The following is a 14,525-nucleotide window of genomic DNA, read 5'->3' as shown; positions in this document are numbered from 1 at the left end:
TATCTAGCTCTTATCAGAGGTAAGTGGAGCCACATCAGCACAGAGAGAACTGTATTGTGGCATTAAGCTGAATGCTCTCTGTGACATGCTTGTCATGAATTGCTCGTGCTTGATTATAAAACATTAAAACCAATGGACAAAAGTTACCAAAGAAGTGTAGTACAAGTGTCCACAATTTTAATACCACTAAAACAACTTAAAAAAAAAACTTATTAGCAACTTGTTTTTCAAATATATTGTTTTTCACCTGGGTGTACTTAGACTTGAGTACCAAATTACTTAGTCTTTCAGAGTAAAGGTTCATATTTTAATTAAAATTAACTTCTAAAATGACTGTAATCACAGTAGTAAAGTCATATCCAAGCAGTGAACAAAGTGTTTCCATGTCTGGATTTCCTGCGGGAGAAAATTTCCTGCTGAACACAGACTAAGAAAGAGAAAGTAATAAAAAACACATGATGGGTCGGGTCACTGCTTTCTTCCCTTCTCAACACACACATCACCTTTCTGGGAGGAAGTGATAAATATAATGAAAGCAAGAAGGCAAATTCTCAAGTCCTTTGAGGAGATAAAATACCTTAGAAGTCAAAGGTTCATCTGACACACCATAAATAAAAGGCACTTGGCAGAACCCCGCATAACATCTTGGTAATTTACAACTTAGCATTAGGGATGTCTCTAGGATATCCAGTCCATTTGTCCCACTTTATCTGCTGAAATATCTCTAGGGCCTGGAATAGTGCCTGGCATGGGTTGATAATAAATATTTGTTACATATCTAAGAAACTATAGTCTATCAGGCACTTACTAGGAGAAAAATGATCAAACAAAATGGGAAACAGTTGTGTGGCAGAAAAACTCAGGAAACCACAGTTGAATAATTTTTCTTTGTATTACTGCTGTTCCCGTAGTCTACCCTAGTTCCCAAAGGACTCTGGGATAAGAAACAACGTGTGCCCTTTTGCTGGCTGGATTCATAAAGACCTCAACAGCAGACTTACGGGGCTTAAAGTGGAGTAGGATCCCTCATTCATTACCTCCTAGTTTTAACTAGGCTAGCTTCAGAACCCTCACACTAAAAATAAACTCAAAGGCCTTTAGAATAGGCACAGAAAAGGGAGCTCATTTGGTAAATTCTATCTGCCATATTAGAACATGATGCTGTCTGACCACACAGCATTTGGATGTAACAGGATTGAGCCTGGACCTCCCTGGACTTTTTCAGAGCTGAGTCTGAGGAGAAAATGGAGATCGCCTTTAGGTGTTTAAGACTGGACCCTGTGCACTGCTCCCAAGTTTGTGGGACACTTTATAGATCTACTATTTTAGAACCTGTAACTTTCTTAGTGGAGTATCATCCAATAGAAATATAATGCAAATCACAAATGCAAGCCACATATAATTTGAAATGTTCTCATAAAAAACAGTAAAAAGAAACAGGTGAAATTAATTTTAATAATTATTTAAGTCAACATATCTAAAAAATCATTTCAACATGTGATCAATATAAGAATAATTATATCATTTACCTTTTTTTAGTACAAATTTTTAAAACTATTACTATTATTTTGAGTTTTTGGTGGGGGGAGGTAATTAGTCATGCTTATTTATTTTAAATGGCAGCACTGGGGATTGAACACAGGACCTCCTGCAAGCTAAGAGCACATTCTACCACTGAGCTATACTCTCCCCCCATGAAGTCTTTGAAATCTGGTATAGATTTTATACTTATGATCTACATTAATTCAGACCAACCACAACTAAAGGGATCAAGAGCCACCTGTGGCCAGTGGCTAATATACTGGACAGTGAAGTTGTGCAGTACTGCTTTTCTCATATATCTAGGTTCATGTGAGGAATCATAATGAATCCCCTGACCACCCATTGGTCTGCAGATGGGCAAGTGTACGAAGTAGACTAATGATGTTTCTATAAGACTGGCTGGAGGGTTGCTAACTCCATATAAGAACACATTCATTGTCCAGTAGTGAGAATGCTAGTCTGTTCTTTTCAAGTAGACTTCAAAAGCCATCGTCAGTTAAAGACGGTAGTGGCTACAGAGTCTGCTTTATAAAAAGGTCTAGCACTTTCATTTGTTTAAGAATCATTACATGGCAAGGGAGAAACAGCCAGGATTACAGATGCTCCTCATCTCCTTCTCCCTTTTCAAGTTTGAAATTCACCAAATTTAAAAGTCAGTTAAAACTTCGGACACACAACAGCAAAGAACAGAAAACTCTCTTTAAGAAAATGAAAGGCTGAGGCAGGGAGAACAGCTGCGGATGTGTCTGCAGTGATCCAGGTGAGACACATGGAGGGCTCCACTTGGAGGAAAGCAGCAGTGGGGAATGAACGACGCGAAATGCACCGCTGGGAAAGAGTCAGTTCACAAGATAGGGGCAATTAGATGCAGCAAGGGCTTTGGATGGGGAGGAGTGACATAAAAGGAGGAATACTCAAGGCTGACAGGTTACAGGTTACAAGTTAGGGTGGTCAGTGTTTACAAGACAAAGGCAAGGTGAGGAGTAATAGCTGCGGTACAGCAACGGTTAAGGAGACTGCAAATTTTTAGAAATAAGATTGCAAATTTTTAGATTCTGTGTTTGAGGTGTTACTGCGGCATGGAAGTGGAGACACCCAGCAGTCAGTTGCTTATGTTTTAGGTCAAAAGCATAACAAAAGTGGTCCATTAAGGGTACAAACTTGGAACTAGTAGATAAATAAGTCCTGGGATCTAATGCACAGCATAGTGATTAGTCAGTGATACTGTATCATAAACTTCAAAGTTGCTAAGAGACTAGATCTTACTTGTTCCCGCCATAAAAGATAATTGTTATTTATGTGACATGACAGAGGTATTAATGCTACAATAGTAATCATACTGCAATATACAAATGTGTCAAATAGCACATTGTACATTTTAAATGTATGCTATGTTATGTCAATTATGTATCAATTTAAAAAAAAAAAAGAGGGGAAGGGAAATAGCTCAGTGGTAGAGCGCATGCTTAGCATGCATGAGTTCCAGGGTTCAATTCCTAGGACCTACATTAAAAAAATAATAATAATTAAAAAAAAAAAAAGAAAGAGATTCATTCTTAGAATTTCATGTGGGCCAGAAATGCAGTTGAGAACTACATGCTTAGAGTAATACGGAGGCAAAGAGCACAGGACTCGGGGAGAGCTGGGCCTGGGCGGGGAGGGGGAGGTCAAGCCCAGTCCTGCCCATGTCAACTCTTTAACTTTTCTGAACCTCGACTTTTCCAACCATAAAAGGATTAAATAAAATAATTTATGAGAAGTTTTTTTGCAGAGGGCAGGCCCATAGCATGCACCTAAAAGATGTTACCACTACTATTGTTGCTACAACTGCTACTATTTTTAATCACTGTTACTGTTACTACTACCACCATCAGCACAGCAGAGAGGTAATAGAGTTAGGATTCAAAATCACCAGCTCTGTATTCTTCTAAGCTTAAATCATGTCTCAATTCGATTGTTTGGAGGGGGGAGGGCATTAAAAACTGGAGAAACAAGCTAACGTGAGAAAAGAGTTCAGCACAGGTTTATGAATAGCATAAACCCAGAAGATGTTACCGCCACTGCTGCTGATACTATTACTGCTACTGCTACTTCTTTCTTCTTCTCCTTTCTTCTTCTCCTTCTCCTTCTTCTTCTTCTTCTTCTTCTTATTATTATTATTACTACTACTACTACTTCTATTACCTAGAAGTGGTGCAATTAGAAGTCACTAGCTCTGTACTCACCATTGTGCCTAAATCATGATCAATTCCAGGTTTGGAGGAGGGGGACAGTTTAAAAACACGGAAGAAACAAGGAAAATTATTTTTATAAAAATTGTTTAAAAAGGACTTTCTGAAACAATGCATGCCTTCTGTCTCAGAAGAAGGGGAGCAGTGGAGAGATGAAATGCTGTCCTTACTAAGTAACTGTCTTTCAGGCTTGCCTTACTCATCCGATGACTAATTCAGCCATCCCATCATAAACATGCAGATTCATTTCCCTCCCCATGTGATTTCCCCACCAGCCTACTCTCTTCTGTCACACTCAACTTTACTGTGTGATAAGCAAGACATTTTTTGGGAATGTAAACTCACTCTCTAAAACACTATGATACTATATAAATTTGCATGACCTAAAATAAAAATACTAGCTACCAATATGTTACACTGGCAAACAAAAGGCATAATGGCACCTTCCAAAAAGCCACAGAAGTAAAGACCTAGCAAATGGCTTATTTTTTTAAAAATGAAACCATATTAAATAGTATATATACTTACATTTAATAGAGCTATAGTTGCCAAATTCAACTTTTTCCAAGAACCCGCAAGTTTTACCTTTCTAGTCTTCCAACCCAAGAGTCAACACATTGAGCCCTGCAGGTCCCTCGCTGCTGATGTCTATTCATGTAATAAGCACCTACTACATGCTAGATGCTGTGTTAAGCCTCGGGGAGGGGGGGGAATAAGACACCATTCTGCCCCCTCACAGAACTCAAAATTAAAAGCTCTTAATACTTCTGCTTATGAGAGACAAGAGGACGAGAGAGTGGCAGCTCTCTCATGAGACCATGCTCCTGCCATTTGTGTAATGTGATAGGCAAGAAAACAAACCAGCTTAGTGGGGAAAAAACCCACAGAAGAATCACAATTACAGTTATTATAAGGGGGCCCCATTCCAGCTATGGGTCAAATTAGTTTTACCAAATTTAATGTTCATTAGTCCCTGGCCCCTAATGGGTGCTTAATATATATGTGAATAAATAAATGAAAGAAAGTGGAAATCCGTCCCTAAGCCTTCTGAGATCTCTAAGTATGATGAGACAACTGGGGCCAAGGCAATGTTTCCTGCCAAAGCAGGTACACAGCTACAATTGTAGTCATTCTTCACAGATGCTGGCTATCAGAACAAAATGGTTATGCAACCATTATCCACGGTGACTACACCTAAGCCCTGCCCAGGATCCACTTAACCTGAGTCACAAGATAATCAAAACCAGAAGGACTTATACAAAGGCAATATATATATATTTTTTTACATATTGTGAAACCAGTGTGGTTGCTTTTCTTGGTGAAGATTCACCCGTGACCATAATCACAACTGCTAAGTGCCCTTCCCCAGCCTCCCATCTCCCCTTCACAGAACAGTCGGTCCTCTGTATCCACGGTTCCACATCTGTGGATTCAACCAACTGGAGATCAAAAATATTTTTTAAAAATTCCAGAAGGTTCCAAAAGGCAAAACTTGAATTTGCCCTGCCCTTGGCAACTATTTACATAGTATTTACAACTATTTATATAGCATTTACATTGCACTAGGTATAAGTGATCTAGAGATGAATTAAAATATGTGGGAAGATGTGTGTAGGTTATATGCAAATACTGAGCCATTTTATTATAAGGGGATTGAGCATCCTAGGATTTTGGTATCCACGAGGGTCCTGTACCCAATCCGCCATACAAAGGGATAATTGTACTCCAGGGAGCTGGGGAGTGAGCCTAGGCAGGAGTTAAGAAGATTGGCTTCTGACTGTGAGAGATGGGGACTTGGAATCCTACTTCCACCAGTTGCTCTGCAACCTGGGGCACAATCCTCAGCACGGGTAGTCACCTGGGTAAAGGAGCTTAGAAATACTACCAACCACAGTTGTTATGAGGACTCACTGAGATGATACCAGAAAAGTCCTCAACGTAGTCCCAGACACATTTCAAGTCACAACACATTCCAAGCCCTTTTTTTTTAAACAGTCAACTTAATGCAGAAAATGCAGTTACCAAATTTTAAAGAAGGAAGTTGACACTGAGGCTGAAGCTTTTGTCTTATAAAGAAATGGCCCCTCCTTTAAACCTGTTACGCTAATTCTCTTTTCCAAGAAGTTCCTACTCTGCAATCTGGGTAAACATGTGCCAAGCCAGTTCACTTTCCTATCAGACAAGTTGGAAATTTTCCTTTGGTACAAAAGGTATGCATAGGGTCCTGAGACGAAATTTTTGACAACTAGAGGAGGAAATGAACCCGTTCTAAAAATTGCAGGTCTACTAATAACAGAAGAAATTAAGTAATCAAACATATCCAAGTCAGAAAGTTTTAAGATTTTTTTGACAAGGTAAAAAAGATAACCAGAATTAAAATTCAGTTGACCTATTAGAAAGAAAATTTGCTCAATAAATATGTATAAAGTGCCCCCATAGATAAAACATGTGTTCATCTGTCATGTTGACCAAGATGTTTTAAGGAATACAAAGATGAACAAGTCTTAAAAAGGAGGTTCCTGATTTCAAGTACAGCAGATACATAATAACACAAGGTAGGTGATAAGAGCTATTAATAAAGATACAAAAAATGCTATAGGGACGGGGAGAGATTCTGACTAAGGGTTTGAGGAAGACTTCTACTAAGAGATGGCAGTTGAGCCAGTATTTGGAGGTAGAGCAGAATTTCAAGAAGCAGATATGGGGAATAAGGGAGGAGATAGTTCCCGTGGATGAAAGAACATGAATAAAGAAATCTTGTATTCATTACAGGAGAAAGCCAATAGAGCCAGCATTGAAAAAGGGAGCAGAAAGCATTGGAGAGGGTATTGCTCTTGTGAAAGCTGAATTAGATATGCAAGTTTACTGAATAGTGATTAGGAAATTATTTTAATAACTTTCACCTTACAAGCTTCCTTATGCCAGTTCTTATCCACTGTACTTTTCCCTGAGAAGATAAGCAATTATTTTTGAGTCATAATTATAACATGGAACAATATGACTGGAACAACTCCTGGGAATCACCTTGTGACTGAAGCGCTTATTCAGCACATCAATTATCTACATGTTGCAGGGAGTGGTTTAGCAACCTCTTTCCCTATAACCAAGGGAAAAAACACCTTGCTAAACCATTCTCAAGGTTTTCTCTACTTCACACAGGATCTCTAAGTCTTTTATCTACCTCTGAAGCTTTCTCTCATAGTTGTTTCTCAAGAGGCAGAAACTTTATTAATCTACTTTTCTACATCACTCTTTAAGCAGGACAGGAATCTTCTGAATTTGCACCTTAGCTTAACTCCATCACTGAGATCATGCCACAGTAAACAGAACCCAACCTTTGAAGGCTCATCTTCATGTCATACACTGAACAACTAATTGGGATAACATGAAGTTGATTAATTCTTTCTCCACCAATGCAGGAAGATGCCTCTTGGGCAGCAGAATCTGAGGGGCCAGGAACAACCTGCTATAGATAAAGATTGTTGGACCACATGGACAGCAACAGTGAAGAGTTGAAAGGAAAACAAGCACAGTAAGGCTGGCCACTAAAAAGGAAGCCTACAAAATTAGGAAATATTTTACCCACTTTCAGAGAGAGCAAAGGCTGTATAAACTTGAGAACAACTGCCATGTTTGGTTTGGCCCCTGAAGTGCTTTACGAACTAGTTGCCAACATTTAAGAATAGGAAGATTTCACTGAAAAAACTTTAGACTACCAGCTTTTCTTAGAGAATTTGAAGATCTGGCAAACCTGGGCTTGTTGTGTTCCTGCTTGGCAACCATAGGTTATTCCCTTGGCTTGAGTCTGCTCTCCAGTCTGCCTTCCTCCCTCTACTCGCCGGGCTCCTGCAGGCATTTGTGTGGGCAACTCTTGATTATGGCTTCAGAAGTCAATCTACAGTTAGTCAGCACACACATCTTCATGGTCTTTCTTAATTTGGAAGATGGTAGTGCTGATTGCGTATCTTATATATGTATCAAATCCAGTTAGGCAGACTTTCTTACTTATGATTCAAGATTACTTTATAAACATTTATATGAAAATAAGACAAAGTGAAACCTGCCCTGGATGATCCAAAGATAAATAGTGGAAGAGATGGTAGAACTATGTCTTGGCAGTTCACACCGGGTTAAGTCATTCAATAAGATTCAAACTAAAACTGGACTGAAAGCTTTCCACTTTAGACAAGAGAAATGGAGTATCAAAATGAAGGTACAAATGCAGATTTTAGTCAAGTGGTCAAATTTTGAAATACATATATATGTACTGTATATATAATTTATACAGTATACACACATACATACACATACTAAATTCATGAAAACGTGATTTTAGGTAAAGAAGTGAGGATGACGCTAAATTATCATTAAATATTTACATCAACTTACCAGGTTGGTCAAATAGCCATTGAAAGCATCTTAATCAGTAGCTGGTTATTTAAATTATTTTAAAATTATCTTCCTGAACTCAGGGCTAGATCACTTAAAGAGTAAGTTTCTTAATTGCACAAAACAAATTAATTAGCAGAGTCACTTAACGTTATGGCAAAACGCTACATTGTGAATAAAAAGAGAAACAATTTCTCTGTCATTTTACTTTGCGAAGTGCTGAGAGGACAATCATCTGTTTATAATGGGCAAAGAATCAGAACTGAAATTTACGAGTCTTATAAATTAAGTAGATTCTGGTAAAAGCAGTGTAGTGTGACTTGTTCCTAATGTATCCGGCCACTTTCCTCCCCTCTCCCCTTACCATTCTACCTTCTGCACTTTCTGTGAGAGAGGATGACAACGCATCATCACGTTTATACTATATCCGTTCTACTGCTCCAAAGGACGCTGTGTTAGGCTACCACAGTCGTGACACAGCTTCCCCCCCATCCAAGGACGTCCTGCTCCTAGCAGGCCAAATGCTTCTGGGGAAGAACGCAACAGCGGTCAATGTGGCCACCTGTCCCTGGCTGCAGGCGGGCCGCTCTTGCACGGATGCTCGGTGAGTCCTAGCACCCTTTGGAGGAGGAGTCCCCCCTATTAGCTGACCCGGCTCTACCATCAAGGCCAGGGCTTCTCAGATCAGACGCGGGGGGTCGCGTTTCCCCAGGCCCGGGCGGGGCAGCTCCAGCGTGGCAGGTCCTGCTCCGGGGCCCTTGGCTTCCTTCTTTTGCCTGGGGGCCAGCGCTCGAGACTATGGGAAGAACAGGATGAGGACACAACCCACAATCCCAGGGCTGCCGCCCTGTCTCAGCACCTCCTCAAACATCACCCCGGGCTCACCAAAAACCGCGTCGAGCTGGTGCCCTGGTCCACTGCTCCCACCAACGGCCCCAAAACAGCTTTCTTCGAGGCTGCCATGAAACCAGCTTCGGGTAGGCAGATGATCGCGGCCCGTTTCCCAGGTGACGGTGGCGGGTGAGTGATGGGCGGGCGAGAAGCCGAGAGGGCCAAGCGGTGACCGGCTGTAGGACTCTGGGACCGTGCTGCAGGCGGCCCCTTTACCGGCGAGGAGCCTTCTCACCCCGCCCCTCCGGCCCCGGCCCCGCCTCCACCCCCACCCGCGTTCCCCACGACTCCAGGGGCGGGGCGGGGGGGGGCGCTGTCTGCCTGGCCGGCCAATTAGCGAACGCGGAAAGAGAAAGAAGCTTCAGACAATCTAAGGATAGCAAGACGTCACGGGGGAGGGGCCTGGGCGCGGCGGAGGCGGTGGCCGGCGGGGCGGAGGCGGTGGCCCGCGCGGCAGGTCACGTGGGCCCGGCGACCCGGTGGCGGAGCCGGCCTGCCGCAGGGCCTGGGGCGGAGGCCGGTCTTGCCCTTTGGCAGGGAGTAGCACTGGCCCGAAGAAAGGGCACAACCCCCCCCCCCAACCCCGCGCCCTGGGGCTTCCGCTGGCTGATGGGTCCCAAAGTGCAAAAGTGCCTGTTCCTCTGGTGGGCTGTGCAGAGCGCTTGTTACTCACTCTTTGGACAGACCCTGCCGGGCCTTCCCGCGCTTCCTACGCCCGCCTACTTCCTCGTTCCTCGTCCAAGATAGAATAATCCCCTCTATGTAGGGACTGACCCTATGTAGTGTCATGTTTAGGAACAGGACTAACCATTCACCTTCAGAGGCTTTTCAGGACCAAGGAACGCGGAAGTTCTTTTGATTTAGCATATAAGGGAAACATTCAAAATAAACCTTCCCAGGTCATGAACTGATTATCCGGGAAGAAGTGCACCAGGCAACTCCCTGTCCTGATGCGCCCTTTTTCCTAGCTTGACCTCACTCTGGTGCCCCCTCCCTCACACGCCATTTCTTCTCTATTAACTGTTCTGGACGGCAAAAGAAGATAAAAGGGGCCTTTTAATTTGACCTTAAATTTACCTTGCCAGTAGTCTTTTGGATCCTAGGTTCCAGGGAGTTTCAAACTGGAACAAGACCCACTGTGGGAAATAGTTTATAAAACAACCCCGGGCATTTCTGTGCTCTTGGGCTCGTGCATTTATTTGTAATTTATATAGCTGCATATATATACATTTTACATATTTTACGTATATTAAAAATATTTCTGAAACAATGTTTATCCTCCCATGCTATGAATTCTGTATTTTTTTATTCTATTGCATATCAGTTTTTAAAAACGCTGGTTAAAAATCAGTAAATTGATTTTGTAAACCAGAATGCTCCATCAATTTCAAAAGCATTGTATTATTCCCACTCTCACATTTTTTTCACTCCATTTTCCTAATCTCCCAGTGTTCTGGAACAACGTTTCTATTTTTTCTCCATCTTGTCTTACTCCACACCACCTCACTTATTCATCTCTGTGTTTACATTTTTACCACTCTTGCTCTGGAAGCAGATTTTCCTATAGTTTGTCTAGAAATCAAATTCTAGTGTTCCAGATGAGGCCTACTTATGGAGATGCTGGACTTGGTAACTAGTGATAAACTGGCTTGCTTTAGGAGTGCAGAGGAATCCATATTTCTGAATTTCCTGGAAAAGACAGACAGGCATACAGGCAAATGTAAAGAAACTAGGCTAATTTGTCCCTGATCACGCTGAAAAACATTAGTTGAATGATAAATAAGGATTTCCTTACTCTAACAGGCAGTAAAAAGAAAGCAACCAAACCTACCACACTGATCCATTAAAAAAAAAAAAAATCCCTGACCGTGTTTGAACTTTCACACATTTTAACTCTCAGATTCTAACAGGACAGCAAATTATTGTTCACCAGTATCATGTGATCAGAATTCAGTCATTTCAGAATAAGTAGGGCTGGATGTACAAGCAAGATTCTGAAATGTATTGATCCTGTGGTTCCCACAGTAGTTTGTGTTCCACATCCTCATTCCTTTCCCTAAAACAAAACGTATACCATTGAGGAAAAGTGACTTATGCATGTCTCCTCCTGGATGGAATCTGAACTTTGACCCCCTTCTAGTCTTAACACAGGCATCCAGAACTTCTACCCAATGTTCCAGAAACTCAAGATACTTCATGGACCCATACTCTAAAGTAACTCATGATTCCTTAAAGACAAATATCTCCTTTCTTGCATTGGGTCAGTTGTAATTCTTGAACAACCTGTGGCTTTTGCTGTGAAGGAAAAACCGGGCTGGTCTAACAAGACAACTCACAGGTCTAGGAATGTGAAGGAGAGGCTGGGCTGGGCTAACAAGTCTAAGTATTGGAATACTGATCTGAGTTCTGCTAGACTAACTTGTAAATCTAGGTTAATTAGTGTTGGTTTGCTGTTTATGTGTTTTTGCTAGCCAGCTGGATTTTCAAAGATACATATCTGGCTTTGGAATGTTGGTTTGCTGCCTCCCCACCTCCACTTTTGTGATGATAATGCTGCTAAAGCTGTTCCATGCCTATTGGCCGAATACCCCAAGCTTGTACTTTACCCTATAAAACCTCATGTGCACGTCTTGAAGGTGCTCAGAGCTTCGGAGCAGAAGCCCCTCTGAGCCCGCCAGTGTAATACATCTGAGTACTCCAACCCTCCGAGTGGTGCTTGTTTCTTGACTGGCCTGTCGTTTCCGTAACATTTCTGGAGGCCCCAGCGAGATACAACCACGCCGGCCCCTTGAGCCACTGGACTGGTGGCTCCAGCCGACCGGGGGATGGGATTCCGGCAGCGAACGAGGTGGCGCCGCCCGACGGTATTTCGGGTTCTCTTTCGTGACGGCAACTCGGCCCCCAGGTGGCTGGGCTACAACCAGATCCAGACTCCATGGAGGGACGGACAGACTCACCAGGTAGCCGTCCGGACAAGGTAGGAACCCCCGGGAAGTATCAGGTCCTGTCCCATTGGACAGAAGAAGAGGCTGATCCCCTCCTACAGGCTCTCCGTCTGATGGTATTTCAGACGGGGAAATCAGGTCAGGTATCAGGTCCTATCCTAGTGTACAGAAGAGGAGGCGGATCCCCTCCTACAGGAAACAGGATATTGGTATTGGTGGGAAGAATGTTGTTAACCTCTGTGTGTGTGTGTGTGTGTGTGTGAGTGAATGAGCGGCCTGTGAAGCATGCGATCAGGCTCGAGTTTGTAGCTCCACGGCATTCTGCTACGGAGTTCGAGTGAGTCCCAACCTGCGGTTCCATGGTGACCTCATACAGCTCAGGGCGGTATCGGTCCCTCAGGGTCCCGATCGGAGTCAGCGGCTTATACTGACCCGCCAAAGCTAAGAGGCACCTTCGTCCCTGCGAGGGGAGCGGCCAGGCGGACACAACGAAAACCCTCCCTTGTCTTGTCTGAGACACCGGCACAGGGTGGCTACACTGGGAGGGAAAAGGACATAGACAGCCAATGAGTCATCGCCCCTGTGCCCTCGGAGGCTAGGATGCTATTTCTTTGAAAAAGTCTCCTACCTGATTCTGTCACAGAACACCCGAGACTTAGTGTTCCCCTACAGAACAGACCCAAGTAGTGCCCCTTTTGCCTAGCCCCAGACCCCCAGGACTCGAGTTTAGAAGACGAATTCCTTCAGGACCGGGCTTACCTGGCCTTGGAGGTCCCTTTTCTAGTCCATTTGTTTTACCATCTGTCGTCAGTCCCATGCCCCTGATACGTTAGTTCAGGATATAGAGAGGATTTAATGAAGAAAGTCCCTGGAACTGCTTGAGGCCTTGAGCTCCAGAGACATCAGCTGTGACTGGAACCCAGACTCCCTGACCAAATTAGCCTTCAAACAACTCATAGACCCAGCAAGAGAGCAGTCTCTCTGGGAACTCTGGTGTTTTGAGGAGTGAGGAAAGAAAAGATATAAAGGCTACCTTCCCAAACATCTAAAAAGAATGGGAGGCTCTAAGTCGAAACCCACCACTCTAGACTGCATGATTAAGAATTTCAAAAAGGGGTTCCCAGGAAACTATGGAATTCGAATGACCCCTGGCAGGCTCCGCACTTTGTGTGAGCTTGAATGGCCGGCCTTTGGAGTCGTGTGGCCCTCAGGAGGAACTCTGGACCTAGCAACAGTGTGAACACTCTATCAAATAATCAGTGGAACCCCAGGCCACCCAGATCAATTCCCTTACATTGACTCCTGGCTGAATATCGCCCAGACTCTACCCCTATGGATTCGGTTCTGCTCAAATGGACCTGGACAATGCAAGACATTAGCAGCCCAGCAATCCAGGCCAAAAAGACAGACAGAAAAAAGCCTGTTTTCCAGGGAGCCGCAGTAGACAGATATGCCTACCCCCTCCGTATGCCCTCGGGGCACCAACACCTCCCCAGCCTGAGGACCCAGAGGCAGAGCCCAGCCCCCAGCCTGAGCCGTAGAAAGGAAAATCTGCTCAGCACAAGCTGTGAAGCCAGCAGCACAGGCCCTCCAATTGCCGCTGCGGGAGACACAAGGGCCGCAGCAAGTTGGGGAAGATGGGACTGTTCAGCCTGGGCACCCCGTACTCTGCTACCAACCCTTTAGCACCACAGCCCTTCTCAATTGGTGCCATCATACTCCTTCCTACTCTGAAAAGCCGCCCAGCAGCAGCAGCAGCAGCAGCAGCAGCAGCAGCAGCAGCAGCAGCAGCAGCAGCAGCAGCAGCAGCAGCAGCAACAGCCCTGGCACCCCCTCCCCCGCAGCTCCGGCACCGCCTCCACCTCAGCTGCCGCTGCCTCCATGGCAACTGTCAGGGAACACCGGCCCCTGCCCAGTCCCGAAGCGATGCTGGGACAGCCTTGGGTCTCTGTTGCAAAGTCATGCAAATATTTGGTCTCTGTCCAGCCCACGATGATTTCTACTTGGTGGTATATGACCACTGTAATCAGGCTGTCAAGCCGCAGGCTATGATTGACCTCGTAGAGTCTATCTTCCATTCTCACTGGCCCACCTGGGAAGATGTCCACCAGCTGCTTCTGACTCTTCAATACAGAGAGGAGACGCATTCTCACTAAAGCACGAAAATGGCTGCAGGGCCGAGCCCCTGGGGACACAATGGATGTTGAGGGATGGGCCATGACACATGCCCCTGATACCAGACCAGATTGGGACTTTAACACCCAAAAAAGGAAGAGAAGTGCTGCGTGAGTACCGGGAGGCCATCCTACAAGGGCTAAGAGCGGGAGCCAAGAAGCCAACTAACATGTCTAAAATGACCATGGTGACCCAGAGGCCAGATGGAACCCCCACTGACTTCTATGAGAGACTATGTGAAGCATTCCGAGTCTACACTCCTTTTGATCCTGAGGCCCAAGAAAACCAGCAGATGGTCAACGCTGCCTTCGTAGCCCAATCATACCCAGATATACGCCGGAAACTAAAAAAA

The 14,525-nt window shown here is 44.2% G+C and overlaps 1 protein-coding gene across 4 annotated transcripts in view; it reads right to left on the bottom strand.

The window, feature by feature from the left end:
* Positions 1 to 9,301, bottom strand: part of GK (glycerol kinase) — a 69,760-nt gene extending 60,459 nt beyond the window's left edge. For 2 of the 4 annotated variants that reach the window (XM_010970225.3, XM_074359824.1), the window contains exon 1: positions 9,048 to 9,301. In XM_010970225.3, the coding sequence (XP_010968527.1) occupies positions 9,048 to 9,125 (78 nt within the window). In that variant the 5' untranslated portion in view covers positions 9,126 to 9,301. The remainder of the gene's footprint in view (positions 1 to 9,047) is intronic. The other 2 variants (XM_010970257.3, XM_010970247.3) reach the window with 1 other exon arrangement.
* Positions 9,302 to 14,525: the final 5,224 nt, after the last annotated feature.

Source organism: Camelus bactrianus, chromosome X (assembly GCF_048773025.1).
Source record: "Camelus bactrianus isolate YW-2024 breed Bactrian camel chromosome X, ASM4877302v1, whole genome shotgun sequence".
NCBI classification, from domain to species: Eukaryota; Metazoa; Chordata; class Mammalia; order Artiodactyla; family Camelidae; genus Camelus; species Camelus bactrianus.
The sequence above is the reverse complement of the archived record's forward strand: the minus strand, read 5'-3'. Positions and strand labels throughout refer to the sequence as shown.